This window comes from Diadema antillarum, unplaced genomic scaffold (assembly GCF_040938485.1).
Source record: "Diadema antillarum isolate AM-2024a unplaced genomic scaffold, OU_Dant_1.0 seq00000728_RagTag, whole genome shotgun sequence".
Lineage (NCBI taxonomy): Eukaryota > Metazoa > Echinodermata > Echinoidea > Diadematoida > Diadematidae > Diadema > Diadema antillarum.
This window is the reverse complement of record NW_027271630.1, coordinates 571233-587265: the sequence shown is the minus strand read 5'-3', so window position 1 is coordinate 587265 and position 16033 is coordinate 571233. Positions and strand designations below refer to the sequence as shown.

At 38.1% G+C, this 16033-nt stretch overlaps 1 protein-coding gene across 1 annotated transcript in view; it reads left to right on the top strand.

The window, feature by feature from the left end:
* LOC139738187 (ovostatin-like) overlaps positions 1–15445 on the top strand; it is a 91993-nt gene extending 76548 nt beyond the window's left edge. Inside the window, exons 4-12 of the mRNA XM_071648846.1 lie at positions 2236–2288; positions 5921–6107; positions 7233–7317; positions 8805–8910; positions 9305–9431; positions 12248–12357; positions 13046–13216; positions 14027–14254; positions 15200–15445. Coding sequence (XP_071504947.1) covers positions 2236–2288; positions 5921–6107; positions 7233–7317; positions 8805–8910; positions 9305–9431; positions 12248–12357; positions 13046–13216; positions 14027–14254; positions 15200–15445 — 1313 coding nt within the window. The remainder of the gene's footprint in view (positions 1–2235; positions 2289–5920; positions 6108–7232; positions 7318–8804; positions 8911–9304; positions 9432–12247; positions 12358–13045; positions 13217–14026; positions 14255–15199) is intronic.
* The last annotated feature ends 588 nt before the right edge of the window (positions 15446–16033 follow it).

Genomic DNA, 16033 nt, shown 5'->3' with positions numbered 1-16033 from the left:
AAAATTTTTGCTTCTTTTGACCATAACTTCAAAAATATACCTTTATATGTAATGACCAATATATCATTTAAAAGGTATTATTTTGTACTTTATGACAGAGACCGTACTTCAAAATCTTCAAAAATGGACTTATCGGTTTTCGCAAACTAACTCTTCAAATGTAAGGTCAATGAACTTGGGGTTCAAGCTCTGGATACAGGAGGTTTACATACGCGCACTAAAGTGCGTGCTCTGCTCAGGCAAGGTGCCATGTAATGACGTAAACAAAATGCTTCTGTTTTTGGAAATTGCATGCATGTAAGGGTGGAAGTGAGTTGCTGGCATGGTGGAGGTCTGAAGGCTTTTCTAGTTTACAAATCTGCTTTAAATTATACACTTGTGCTGAGGGTCATCTTTTTGAGAAAACAGATTTACAGTCATTTCATATACTATCTTATATGTGCAGGACATTCAAGCAGAAGAAGATTTTAACCATGGAATTTTTTTTTTTTTTTTTTTTGATTTTAGAATTCAGCCCTATGCATTGAAACATGATTGCAAGAACTACAGGAAAACTACGCTTTTGTGTTTAAATTGATTTTGATATGAAAACTACGCTTTTGTGTTTAAATTGATTTTGATATGAAGAGTGAATTCAAACAAATTGCAAAAATGTTACTTAATATGGGACAATTAAAAAAAAAATGATGTCAGCCACAGTCATATTATGCAAGTTAGACAAGGGGATGGTGTTATTGCTTCACAACTCTACTAGTATCACACCATGAAATGGTAATGTGCATTACAGAATACTTGCGGTCCTTACGTGAAGATATCTCATCATTTTGTCATTCATCTCTGCAGTTATCTGTAATCACTGCTCATATTTGTACATTTTCCCCCTCTTTCTTATAGTACTTTGTGGCATGCACAGGATTTGGATAATTGTTATTACATCTCAATTTACTGAAGTCACGAATGATGCTTTTTGCCTGTAATTTTCAACCATTTTCTCCTTTTGAATGTCCTCTACTGTCATAATGCAGCCATAGAATGGGTCATAAAAGGATTTTATCACTTATATAAAGTTTGTCTTGGATATTTCAAAAGTCAGTTTGTCCAGGGAAGTGTTCATATCCTCTGTCTGGACAATAGAGGAAATCATAAAGCCTGGCATGATTGGACCAACGTAATTGCTTGTCCAATAGTTGAACCCAATTGAGCTTTACAAGTGAAGGATTTTGTAACGACCAAAATGGATGCTTGGGACAATCTCGCCCAACAGCCCCCCCCCCCTTTTTGTTTGTTTGTTTCTTGGTTTGTTTTTATGCAGTGTAACTTGGTTAGAGGGGAGTGATTGAGGAGGAAAAAGTGAGGAAGATGGGAGAGTAGGGAAAAAACATGGACAGGGCTGTGTTGTTTTTAGTAAAGAGAAACCATTAGTGTATACAAGCCTTAATGTTTATACATTCGTCAGTATTTCTCATTATGTTATTCTGTTGTTTGATAAATGCAGAAATGAATGAAATGAATTGAATCTTCTGTGAAAATTCATTGCATGGGGTAATCATGCAGGTGCTGCACTCATGTTGTCCAATATGTTGTATCCCTGTTTGTTTTGCATTCTTAATGAAGTGTAGTGAAGTCCACCCCAAAATTAAGTTTGTTTGATCATAACCCCCAAACTGTTAGAAACAGGAGAGTGAAAATGGATCAGATTGTGATTAGAATAAGAAATTTTGAAATTTTGGAATTGATGACTCTGTAATGAAGCATATGAGGTCAACTTTTTTTTTTTGACTTGTGCATAAAATTCCGGACAAATCTCTCTCTCTCCTTTTTTTTTTTGTTATTGATAATTGAATGTTTGTTATTATTATCATTTTTTTTTTACGTGTAGGGATGGTATAGAAAAATATTTACAATTATTGTTTTAAGGGTATAAGTACAATTGAAAATTCACCTGATGGAAAAATGAAAAGTTCCTATTTCATAGTACAGAACAAAGAGGGAGTAAGCTTCCATGTGACATCATAAAATTGCCAATTTGAGTTTTTTTTTTTTCAATCACAATTTCAAAATATCATAATTTTCTTAGTATCAAGCAGAATATGTTCAAACTGTCACTGTTCTATTCCTGTAGTTTTGCTGCTTATAGTCATACAAACTGATTTTCAGTTTGGACTTCCCCTTGAACAACTAAGTGATGCATACTGTGGAGTAACTGATTTTGCCTTTTATTCTCTCATTTTGCAGTGAAATTCAGGATAATCAACATCAATCAAGACCTGAAGCCTGACCTCTTGCCTGTAAGTGATTGCTTCTTTTCTTTCTCATCACAAATACAGTTAAACTCGCATAAGTCGATCTTCTCGGGACTGAGCAAAACACATCGACTTAGGCGAGTTTCGACTTGCGCGTAAGTCAAAAAAAAATCGACTTACAGTTACACCACGCGTACACATTGTATAATGTACATGTAGGCCTATGTTGTCTACTCTGGAGCCAAGAGCTGGAGCGCTGTGCCCGATATTTGCCCTTCAGCAAGACACTTTATCCACATTGAATATTACAGTTATTCATTTCCAAAATTAAGAGCAAACTTCTGACATTTATTCTAGCATCTTATGGAGCCGATTGTTACCGCTGTTCATTTCCAAAACTGAAGGCAAACATCCGGCTTTTTTTCTTTTCTTTTTTTTTGGTGGCCCGGCATGCGTTTTTGGTGACCCCGGTCGCGTATTAACCATTCGCGAAATCGTGATTCGATTCGCGAAAAGACTCCGCTAAGTATATAAGACATAGATCGCTACACTCGGTAGGGGCTACGTCGTCCTTTCACCAGGTCTGGGTAACGGAAACCAAAATCTCGCGTGAGTTCTTGCGTTACCTATCGTTAATGTCAAAGAAACATCGTTAATTTGCGCTTGGGATCGTTACTCATCGTTACTACAAATGTTAATTTTCCCGATCGTTAGTTTGCGTTAATAACGATTCAGGTGAAACCGCTTGCGTTAATGAAACGTTAATGTTTATTGACGCAAAGTTTCTTTTGGTAATACTGTATGTAAACAAAAGCTGGCGTCTCGTGATTTTGACAGTGATTTATTACACAATAAAATCTTATTCGACTTAGGCACAGTGAATTCAATGGTTTTTCCGTGAAAGTGTTCTTGGAATTTCATCGACTTAGGCGAGTATTCGACTTAAAAAATTCGACTTGTGAGTGAATTAATACACGTATGTCAATGGGGAAAAATCGGGACTTTTTAAAATCTTCGACTTGCGCGATTATTCGACATATGCGACGTCGACTTAGGCGAGTTTAATTGTACCATGTTTTCCTTTTTTTAACCACATTAAAAGAAACCAAAGTGGACAGAATGTCACCTAATGATACTGATTATGTGTGTTTTTGGTAAATATATTGCGTTTTCTCATTTCATTACATTGAAAGGCCTGTGTGAGTTTGGTAGCATTATATTGAATTATGTAAAATGATATGGCTGAAAAGGTATATTTCTAACTTAGATTCATCAATTTTCTAGCATAATGTTTCAGCTATACTGTATATACCATAAATACCAAGGTTCAACACTCATTTTCTTTTTCTTTTCTTTTTTTGTGTGGCACACTTGGGCCATTGGAATAATCAAATTTTAGTTTTTAGTGGCCCCCAAAATAAAGAAAAAGATAAAAGATTTTTTTTTCTCATATAAAACATCAAATCAATACAGTCAACCATATTATGTTCAAATTCTAAGCAAAATAACATGTTTTACCTCCTTCTGCAGTGACTTAGTGTAAATGTGAGTTAGTCACATTTCATTCAGTTATGATCATTTTGGTTTTGGTGACAGTACTACCACACATATAAAGATTAGTGATAACAAATGTAAAGAATAAAGACAAAAAAATATGAATAACATTTTTTAAAAATCATTGCTACTCATAGAACACTGAATAATTGGTGCATCTTTATGTCCGTGAAGGTCAGTTTGTCGATTGAGCCACCAAATAAACAACTCTTCGCAAGAGTTCATGAAGCATTTCAATCTTGCAACATTTTTAGTGAGAGTGGCCCTCTTTGAAAGAAATTAACTGCACATTGCGAGACTGTCATGATTCAATTTCCTCCTTAATTGGGTAAGAACCAGAAATGCTGCAGATTTTATTTACCACCACCACTGCAATTTACTACCCATTCCCAATCTATGGACAGGTTTAACTGATTTGCTAAGCCCTTGGGTTACTCATATTTCTATGATGATGTTATTACTGGCTCCTGGGTATTTTCTGCCACCAAGACTCCTGTGTTGGAGCAGGTCCATGGTAGGAGAAAGTGGCCTTCAGTCTCAGGAAAACAAATTGCTCAGGAGGTGTGCTCTTGGGTGACCTATTTAGTGTGACCTACATATTCACCTGATGTCCCCAGGGTCATGGGGGGTCAGCAATGTCTGAGTGAACTGAATGTAGAGCAGTTGTTGAAGAAAGAAGGGACTGCTATCCTGAAAACTTTAAGACAGGGATTCTTGAGGTCAAGTACTTTCCTAATGACAGGATAAGTGATTTATGTTACATGAACGATGCCAGTCGAAAGAGAGCAGATATGACAAGGGAGGGGTTTCACATTGCCAAAAACACTAGTTTATAAACATACATGTATAGGCCTCAGCCTAAATATAAAAAAAAAAAATCATGAACAAAAATGCATTTCGTCAGCATAATAATGCAGAAAATTTCACATCATCTTAGAAATCATGTTTTTACAAAACTCTTTGTAACAGGACAGCTTGGTAACTGGAAGAACAACCACCCTCAAAAAGAAAAAAAGAAGAAAAAGAAACATCACTGAAAATTTGCATTAAAAAAACAAACAAAGAAATAGGCCTAGAGTCATGCCATGGCATACAGTTTCATTCAATTTATCTCATGACACGGTGAAATCTGTTGGCATTGTGAAATGAGATTTTAAGGATATTTGGGAAGATGTGTGGAAGACTTAATGCATTTAATCCTATTTTAACTGAAGGGGGGGGGGTCAAATTGACCCTCCCCCCTTCGACATTTCTCGCTGTGATTTCGCAATGCGCAAAGATTTTGCCATGTTGTTTCATGACTTTTTTCATTGAAGTCTCCCGCATATTTTGAGACCAAATTTGCGACGTCTGGGTACATTGTACACCATTCTGAAGTTACGCAATGTTTTGCATATGCATGTCAACCCAAAAACAGCTCAAATTCATGATTTCATGTGCAAATCCAATGCAAATTTTGTTTTTTTGCTTAATTGATATAAATTAGATTATTTCAACTTTTGAACATTGAAATTAATCAATTCTAAAGTGGCTAAGCTTGAAAAAGTGCCTGCCACAAATTTTGGCAAAAAAAAAACAATAGAAAACAAAAGGTCGAAAAAACAATGAAATACATAGGAAATTAGCAAAACTATAAGAAACAAAAGAAACTGAATTTGATTGCGCTATTTTTGTTACAAGAAAATTGTTTGATGTGTCTTGAGGAACTCTGACACAAAAATTTAGCAATCCTTTAATGGGTAAATGGGTAAATTTGCAGAATTGATTTATTCGAAAATATGAAATCAACATTTTTCTATTGTATGACCATGTAATATTGTAGTTGACATCTGGCTCTATGTTCAGGCAAAATTTTGCGGCAATCGCGCGATTGGCGGCCGAGATCTGAAGGGGGGGTCAAATTGACCCCCACAGTAAAAACTTGGTCTCAAATAGCACAGTTAAAATAGGGTTTGACAGCACATTAACATTGTAATAATCTAAAATAATTGAAAAGATATGCTACAGTCATTCATACTTTTAGTGCATTGTATCACAACCAGTAATCTCATAATCTGCATCACGTAATTTACCTAATCCAGGCTTCTTTGCTATGATGCAGTACTTTGTTTTAATCCTTGTAGGTCAGCAAGATCTGGATTGAGAGCCCCAATGGCGTCCGCATGCAGCAGTGGAGGAACCAGGAGGGGTCTGATGGACTCATAGACCTAGAACTTCCCATGACCCCTGACCCTGTGTTAGGCACCTGGACCATTAACGCTGTCCACAAGGGCAGGAAATCTTCCAAGACATTTGAGGTGGATGAATATGGTAAGGTTATTACCAAGTAATGATAGTCTTTAGGAGTGCAAATCAAAACAGATGTGATATATAACACTACCAGTCTTTGCAATAAAAAAATAATTGCCCATCTGGTACATATAGGTACTGAAATGTCTTTTCAATCTTGCAAATTTCGCGAGAGCTAAGATTCGCAAAATTGAAATGCATGCGAAAGTTCTTGTCTACACCATGAAGCTACTTCGCTTCATGTTTACACTAAGCCCGCATTCACATTAGTCCCTGCAATGTGGGGATAGTCTGGTGCTTTGGGACTTTCTCTTCAAAAACCGTAATGTGAATGCTCACTTGGACTTGTTCGTCCAGGGACAAAGTTTGGAGGGGAGAATGACCTTGGGGCATAATTGATAGCATCCAGCTGTAGTCATCAAATGTACATACATGCATCTGATCTGGTTTCAAGTGGCAGGGCTTGCCCAAAGCCTCGATTGCCCCGCAGCTTGGGGACAGTCGAAATAGCAGTGTGGACGGTCAGTTGTTAAAATGAGAACATCTTTGGTGACTGCACCCTCAATGTGGGGCTCAATGTGCAGGGTGTATATACAACTGTATATATGCATTAAATGGCAGTGGCAATTCGGAAAAATTTCATGCTACGTAAAAGGCTGTCGCCTCCAAGTCTAGAAAGTTTTATACTGCAAAAATATCTTGCTTTACAGTAATGCACATAAGAGTGTGTCATGGTAGAATCCAAGTTGCATGGATTTTTAAGAGTTTTGATCAGGCATGAGTTGTTTACAATTCTGTTCCTTTAAGCCTCTGTTCTATTATCTTTGCATATCTCTGCCTTCCCTGTGTGACTCACTCATACCACATGTCATTAATTTGATACAATGATCATGATTTAACATGGAAATATTATGATATGCATTCTACAATAAATAGCTAGATCTTCCAACTGGGTCCAGTTTGGACATTGCAAGTTTTGCTGGAAAACAACAGACTTTTGCAGCACATTTACAGTCTTAATCAGTCTCTAGTTTTTCCTTAGTAGTCAGTTTGTGCAACATTTTGTAATTTGTCATGGGTGTAGCAAAGTAATAAATGATAAGTTCAGAATTCTAGATCATGTCCTGGCATCTTCATCCTCCATAGTGCTTCCAAAGTTTGAGATCATCATCACACCACCGCCATTCATCATGATCAATGCAACAAATATCACCGTCAAGGTCTGTGGAAGGTAAGCTCATTCATCTCACAGACTTGTTTAGAAGAAAGTACTCCTCTCAGCCGATGGTACCACGCACTGTTCGACTTCAGGAGATAACCTTGCAAACGGTTAACTAATAATGCATAAAACTGACCTCTCTGGGAAGGAAAGAGGAATTCTGTGTTGTAGCCCACAAATTAAAGCTTTGTTTTATTGTTGATCTGACAGGTGTTCAGAGGGACAGAATGTGTGTAAGTGTGTTGGGGGGGGGGGGATTGGGATGGGAAAAACTGTACTTTGTTATGAATGATTGACCTGCATCTTGGCACCTGGAGACAATAATTCCATGAGTCAAGGGAGTAGCTGTGGCGTGTAATTGATTGTCTTACCACCACTTCCTGAAAGAGAGGGACCCAGTCAAGAACTGTTGTGAGTTATGCAATGGAAGATGATCGACAGGTGGATTGGAGCTGCAGCTTAACTCTCCCTGAACATATAGTAGATAGGTGTGACTAATCAAGAGTGAAGTGCAAGCCATAGGTAGGAGCCAAGTGTACCCATTTGTTCTCATCGATGCTTTTGACTTGTAAGAATTGTCAAGCGATGCAATGTCGTGTCTGGCTAAACTGTAGTGAGATTGTGATTCAAAATATGACAGCCTGTGTGGACAAAAGTTAATAGGATATCTGATGGAATGAATGTGCTAGATGCGTACACATGCACATTGAAGGACATGTTAAATGATAAACTTGTGTGATTAAATGTAAGTAGTGTTTGTTGTAATTTTTTAGGTGATGACACTACCCAGTCATATTATCTATCCTGTTATCCTTGTACACATGCCTTCTTTTTGAGCTTTTGGTCATTCTGTTCTTTGTTCAATCATACCAGCTCCTTTTCAAACAATTAATGAACAACCAATAATACATATTCCAGCAACAACCCATGAGAAAGCAAGAGGGGAACTTCTCATGAAAGACAAAATGCACTAATGGGGATAGGGGTGTACTGTTCACACTGATTTATTGAAACGAAATCATAATTTTTTATATTCCATGGTATTACTTTCTTGATGAATTATCATTACCAAATACTGCTTCATTCAATAAAATGATAACACATATACGTAATACGTATTTCATGAATTTAGATTTAATGGATAATACTTTTAATTCCTTGAAAACACATGTAATATTAGAAAGGTATTGTGTTTGCAGAGTTTTGATTCATAAAATGTCAACAGTAGTTATGTTCTGTGACACATATTTAGCATGACAAATGACAGGTCATTTATGTTTGTCATTTTAATAGGTTTATGATCAAAACTTCATGGTGCATGTGTAGATGACATATTTGTAAAGAGGCATAGATTTCAAAAGTAAGCACAACAATATATAAAGTTAAAAGAGCTCTCAACTACAATCAGGCTGGCTGCAATGTATATCACAGTCATGTTCATAAATGCCAGTGCATTGATCTGTTCCATGTACCACTTACATCTCCTTTGTTTTTACAAGGTACACATATGGCCAGCCCGTGAGGGGATTCTTCAATGCCAGAGTCACAGTTAAAAGTGAAGGTTGGAACTCTCGTGAACGTAGGACGATCAACCGCAGAATAGAGGTAAGAAACAATTCTATGTGTCAATTATAACTCTCCTCTGATTTCTTTGTTGATAGTTTAGTAGAAATGGGAAAGTAATAGTTTTACAAATAAGTTTTATCCAGTGTTGAAAATTTACCCATGCACTTTATTATATTCCTACACCTGCTGCTACAATAACAACACTTCTACTTCTATTTCTTTTATAGTGCTCACTCAATAATTGAGAACTGCTTAAAAATGAGTGCAATGAAATTTAATACAACAAAGTGTTTTTGTACAGAGGTATCCAGAGGAGGTCATCGCATCCAACCAAATTACTTTGTTAATGACCCTTGTTTTTTCTGATTTTCATCGTGATCCCCCAATAAAATCTGCAGTTGTGAATGGAAATGTCTTCTTCACATCAATACAGGACACTGGCCCGTCTGGATGTAGTGAGTTTCCAGTGGATGTGTGGCGGTTTGAACTCAATTCCACCGACTTCTCCCTCTGGAATGCTCGTCTGAGTGTGGATGTAGAGTACACAGAGGCATCCACAGGTATGTTGCTCCATCGCAGTCATTACAGATGTTGGTATACAGGGTTGTGATGAGTGAAGTGTTGGTGTTGGTAGTGATTGCGGTGGTAGTAGTAGTGGATGTGGTAGTAATGGAGGTGGATTTGATTGTGGGGATTTGTTGGTAGATGTGATGGTGATGGTAGTGGTAGTGGTTAAAGCAGTTGTTGTCCCCGCCGAACGAGTTCGAGCAGGGGACTATGAAACGGGCTCTGTACGTGTGTGTGTCCGTGTGTCCGTCCGTCCGTCCGTCCGTCCGTCCGTGTGTCCGTGTGTCCGTCCGTGTGTGCGTCCGTGTGTGATCAAAATCTTCAATTTGCTACTTCTCTGTCATTTATGAGCCAATTTTGATTCTGTTTGCTTAATATGATAGCACTACATGGGAGCTTTGAAACTTCTACACAGAATTTCAGTCGTGACCTTTGACCTTGACCTTTGACCTTGACCTTTGACCTATATTGTACATTTTGCTACAAAATGCTACTCCTTCGCCATTTCTAACCCGATTTCGATTCCGTTTGCTTTATGTGATGGCACTAGGTGAGGGCTTCAAAACTTCTACACAGAATTTTGACCTTTGACTTCTTTGACCTTTGACCTTGATTTTTGACCTGTATTGTACATTTGGCTACAAAATGCTACTCCTTCGCCATTTCTAACCCGATTTCGATTCCGTTTGCTTTATGTGATGGCACTAGGTGAGGGCTTCAACACTTCTACACAGAATTTTGACCTTTGACTTCTTTGACCTTTGACCTTGATTTTTGACCTGTATTGTACATTTTGCTACAAAATGCTACTCCTTCGCCATTTCTAACCCGATTTCGATTCCGTTTGCTTTATGTGATGGCACTAGGTGAGGGCTTCAACACTTCTACACAGAATTTTGACCTTTGACTTCTTTGACCTTTGACCTTGATTTTTTGACCTGTATTGTACATTTTGCTACAAAATGCTACTCCTTCGCCATTTCTAACCCGATTTCGATTCCGTTTGCTTTATGTGATGGCACTAGGTGAGGGCTTCAACACTTCTACACAGAATTTTGACCTTTGACTTCTTTGACCTTTGACCCCTATTTTTGACCTGTATTGTACATTTTGTTACAAAATGCTACTTCCGGCGGGGACATATATTACGCACCGCGTAATTTCTACTTTTCCTTGTTGTCATGGTGGTAGTAGAAATAATGAAAGTGGTGGTGATGAAGGTAATGGTAGTGGTGGTGGAACTGTTGGTAGTAATAGCAATGGTAATGATCAAGATAGTGGTTGCAGTGAAGGCAATTTTGATGATAATGATGATGTTATTAGTGGTGCCATCAGTGGTGGTGATGATGTGAAGAGTGGCAGTGGTAGTGTTTGGTGGTATTTGTAATGGTATTTGTTTCAGAATGCTAATTGCAGAGGCAGTGGTTGTTATGTTTCCAGGCAAAGTGAAGGTTGTGCCAGCAGCACATTTCAATGAGGTTGGTACTAGTAACAATCACATACAAATTATAATAGGAAGTTTCAGGTAAAATGCCCATTGTGAGCAAAACTTATGAAAATTAAAATGCAGAGAGTGGCAGTGATAATTATGCATATCGACAGACTTTTGTTTTTAGTGTCAGTGACCATCTAAGGAAACAGAGATACCATGTATTTGCAATACTTAGTTGAAACGAATCATAAAAGTTTTCTACAATTATTATACTCTGGATATTATTGAACAAGTCAGAGAGGACATACAACTTCTTGTTATCTGTATTTAGATGTAGAAACTGACAGAGATTTCAAGGAAAAGGACATAGAAATCCAGAGGCTAAATTGATTCTCCTGACTTGCACCTGTTCGAGTTGCCCTTCTTTGCCAAAACGATCATCAGTGATTGGTTTTCCCGTCTTGTTCTCATGGTGAAGGTATAGCAGAGACTATGAGCGTGAGTTCTGCTCTATGTCTTTGGGAGACAAGGTGATTCTAAGAGTTGAGGTCTTGCTTCACCTCTCTCAGGAAGTGCTGCCCATTCCCTCGGGTGTCTGTGAGTGAGAGACTGATGTCATCAAGTCATTCATGATGTGGTTGTCACCAGACTATGAGTTGATGTTAACTGGGGTTCCCCCGCCATTTCTAATTACCCTGAGCCATGCTTGGAAGTGTGAAGCAACTGCTCTTTGTCGTATTTTGCTGCACTACTTGACTCATTTTGCTCTAAGGTGTTTACTTTTAAATTGTTGAAAATTAGTGGAAATACCTTTAATGGTGATAGATATACTTGCTCAGATGGTGTTTAATAGGAAGATTTCAAATTGTGCCAGACATATGGTTATGTGTCATACTGTAGTGACTGGTACAGACATAGTTTTCATATTCATACCACTTACCAGACAGGGCTGAACAAGGGAATCCATGATTTTGCATGTTTTAATATGTGACCAAAGAGGTTGTGTTGTGATGAAATACATGTAAACTGATACATCTTACACAAAATGAATGTGTTTCCTGAATTCTTAAATCTAGATTTTGTGTACAACCCAGGCACTGTCTTGACTTATGTTTGTTTGCTTAATTTCGTATGTATAGAAAGCAATTTTACAGCAAGTAAATATTACTTATTTAATATGAGGACTGAAGTTCAATGTACATACCTCACAATTATATAAACTTTATTTGAGAAAATTTCACTTGTGTCATTCACTTAATATGTAGAATGACAGATCCAAATGGCATTGATGTACAAAGTGACACAAACTCCACATTTTTGTTGTTGTTATCACCCTCATGGAGTTGTTTGTGTTTTGATTGATTTGCTGGTCTGCAGGTGTTATGCTGACGGCGACAAGTGAGAGTTCAAAGATCACCAGAGATGCCCTCAAACTCCAGTTTGATGCTCCCAACATCTTTAAACCAGGTGTTCCCTACTATGGCAAGGTCAGACTCAGTTCCCTTACTTGGTCGTGAAGAAGGAGTAGACAGGAAAGATGACGTTTAATGTTAACCTGTTGAGGACAAGCTAATTTTGCTATAACATAGCTTTTCCAATAGAAACCTTCACAAGTATACTTGGGACAAGTCTTCAAGGGGTTATTATGGTTTGTGGATGCAGATTATCTATTCTGGATTATGGGAATCTGTAATAGAAGTCATAGATATCAATTGATTGCTTAATTTCTTGGATGATACCAGTAGTGATGGAATATGTTGATAACTTGGATATTGACATAATGAGTTCTTTTATATCAAGCAATATTTAGATTAAACAGATTAACCTGCCTAAATGAGAATGCTCAGATACAGTGTAAAAGATGAAAAGAAAAAGAATGTATGAACATGTCAGTTTCAAACCATCAGAATATATCAAAACCAAAAACATATTTTTCTGGCAGCAGTCGACCAGTAATTGAAATTGGAGTTACCAAGAGACTTAACAAATATTTAAAAGATGCACCTAGATTTTTAGGATAAGCCTGTTCTCTCAAATTAGATTGACATTAGTTTCACACCAGGAATGAGTTATTATTTGCTTGCAAGTAGCACTAGGTGAAATTTTCATAGGGCTTATGTGTTTTGTTGGGTGTGAATTGGACATGAGCTGGGTTTTTTTTCTTCATGTTGACAGATCTTGGTGACATATCCTGATGGGAGTCCTGCGGGAGATCGGCTGATCAGCCTCAGCTGTAATTCTGACCAGGGCAAGATCTTTGAGAGGAATTTCACCTCACCTGACACGGGCGCCATTGAGTTTGTCGTCACCGACATCAACATCACAGCTACCAGCCTCAATCTCTATGTGAGTTCTCTCTTTGGTGAGCTAGATGTGCATTCATCCTGACACAACATACTCTCACAATCTGGGAGCAGTGTGGTACAGTGGATAGGGCTCGAGGCTCTTGTATGGGAATTTCCGAGTCCGAGTCCCACCTTGTGCTTACATTCTTTGACAGGATGTTTTACCTATTGAGTCCTTTTATGTTACATGTCCCGTGACATTATCTTAGCTATATTTCTCTGTCGAGTAGAACAAAAGAGAAACTTGTGGACTGGAAAATTGCTCTTCATAGCAAAACAAAATGCGTTCCATTTTGATCCTTGAATAATCTGAAAATGAAATGCTCTGGCTTGAGCCCCCAGGTGTAGTGCACTGGGGACATAACTCAATCATGTGTGTGATTGGGCTGTTGCTCAAAGACCCTCCATTCTGGCTCTACTTTAGCATGAGTGTGTATTGGCATTGGTGTCTCTTACGAGAAATACTTATAGTAAGAGCAATTACATTCTTAAATGCATAATACATTGTTTCTAAGTGGTAAAGTTATGATAAGGAAGAAGTATGCAGAGTAAGTTCTCAGAATAAAAAAAAGCAGAGATGGATTGGACAGAATATTAAATCACACAATGTCTGTAAATAACTAATATCTAAACATTCATGTAGGCTTGTTGAAACAAAAAATGCTGAAGGTTGTAAATGGAAATCTTTCTGGAGAAGTCAATCTCCTCTTCGGTACAATGGTGCAAGAGTGATAATTGATGCTGATCGACATAAAGCCATGTTTTCTGACCATGTGTCATTTTTTTTGCATGTTTGCTCACTGTCATACAGGCATTTGCACCAGGTTTCACGCCTCCACCGGTGTCCTTTGGGCGTAACAGGGCCTACACCCTGCATGACCCAGCTACCTCCCACTATGCTCGTCCCCAGTACTCCCCCACGGGCAGCTTCCTTCAGCTTGCTCCTATCAGGGGCATGGCGGCTGTTGGGTCTGAGCAGACGCTGAGGATTGACTACACTGCTAATGATCCTGAAGAAAACTTCCGCTTCAGATTTGTGGTAAGTCACTCTTGAGAATCGCATTGTTTGCTGCACACAGAGTTTGGCTTGGGACAACATTGCTTGTGTTAATTGTTTTTAAGAATGTCTGAATAAAAATGTGTGAGGAAAGTGAAGTAACAACATAATGCAGCTAGCAGAGCATAGATCACTTTATGCTGTCTTAAATTGAGAATGGTCATCCTTTGAGAAATTCGGTGCTCAGGGAATGTTCATCAGCACTCAGAAACCAGTTTGGCTACCGACATTCTTGATTTTATTACCTCTGCCAAGGAAGGAAGTTATGTTTTCATCGGCATTGGTTTGTTTGTTGTTTGTCTTTGTACAAAATAGCTTGAAAATTTGAGAATGGATTTGGAGGAAGTTGAGAATGGATTTGGAGGAAGTTGATAATGAGACAGGGAACAGATGATTAAATTTTGAAGGTGATCTGGGAATTTTTATGGATTTTTGAAGGATTATATATCTTTTTGCTGAAAGGGTCAGTGCATAGGGAGTTCATGCTGGCATGTATTTGAGGTTTGCATTCGCATTCTAAAGCGCATCCTCTGCTGGGCGATATGCCACATGGCTTGAAACTGATGATGTAAACAAAAGGCTTCTATGTTAGGAAATTGGATGATTTTCAGCATGTGTAAGTGGGTGGATGATTTTCAGCATGTGTATATGGGTGGAAATTTGCTCCTCGTGATTTTCAGCATGTGTATGTGGGTGGAAATTTGCTCCTCGGTTGAGGTCTGCCCTGTCAGATTGTTTTCTGGCTAATATGTACTTTCAAATGATATGTATCCATGAGCTTGGATTTTATTGTTCATCACTTAAATCATATTATTGCCAACGGGGTTCACATCTCTGTTAATTGGATTTATCTATTTGTGCAGTATCTTCTCTCTTTGTTTTGCCATACTTCACTGACATTCCACAAATCTTTGAATGTGTCATCAGGTGATGTCAAGAGGAAACATCATCCCGACCAGATTCTACCGTCCCAACAAGAGGCCCAGACGAGAAGCAGAGGGGCCACCAGAAGGCTCACCCAGTGATGAGCCATCGGCACCAGACATGGAGTCTGTGGATGGGGTGCCCTCTGTGGATGGGGTGCCTTCTTTTGCTGAGGAAGGGCCTTCTGCTGGAGCTGCCAGTGACCTGCCATCAATGCTGCCCTCTGGTGGGTCGAACCTTCCATCTTAATCTCTGCTTACTTTCCTAACACTTATCAAGTCTAGTGTTAACCTGTCTATATGTCCATTTCCAGTACCATGCCATACTCTTGATGCACTGTTTTATTTTTTATGACTTATTGGAATTGATGGCAATCAATACCATACCATTTTCTTCATTCTAATGAGACCGCCATCTTTGAGAAGCAAAAAATAAAACCCTCAGAGTGAATCTACAACAAATGTCTTCTCAGTATTCCCTTGCAGCTTTTTTTTTTCCTTCTTGTTTCAGAGTTGAATGGTTGGTTGTGTCAGTTTAGTAATTCGTGTTTCAATGTTTCATAAATTTTACTTGGGTGGTATTATAAAAAGTATTTCAGGTGCTATGTCGTCTTTCATGTACAGGGTGATAAGGATTGAATGTCATCAAAATAATTCATACTTTGCTGTAAATGATTTCAGTGCCATTTTGTCTTACTGTGGACATGTTTATTTTTTGTATGTTTCTACAAAATTGATGACTTTGTAGTACAGAGAAGAAGAGAAAAATAGACAGCTACTCAGTTAATTGCAGAGTATGCTGATATATACACTGTATCTGATCATATCTAAAATGTGA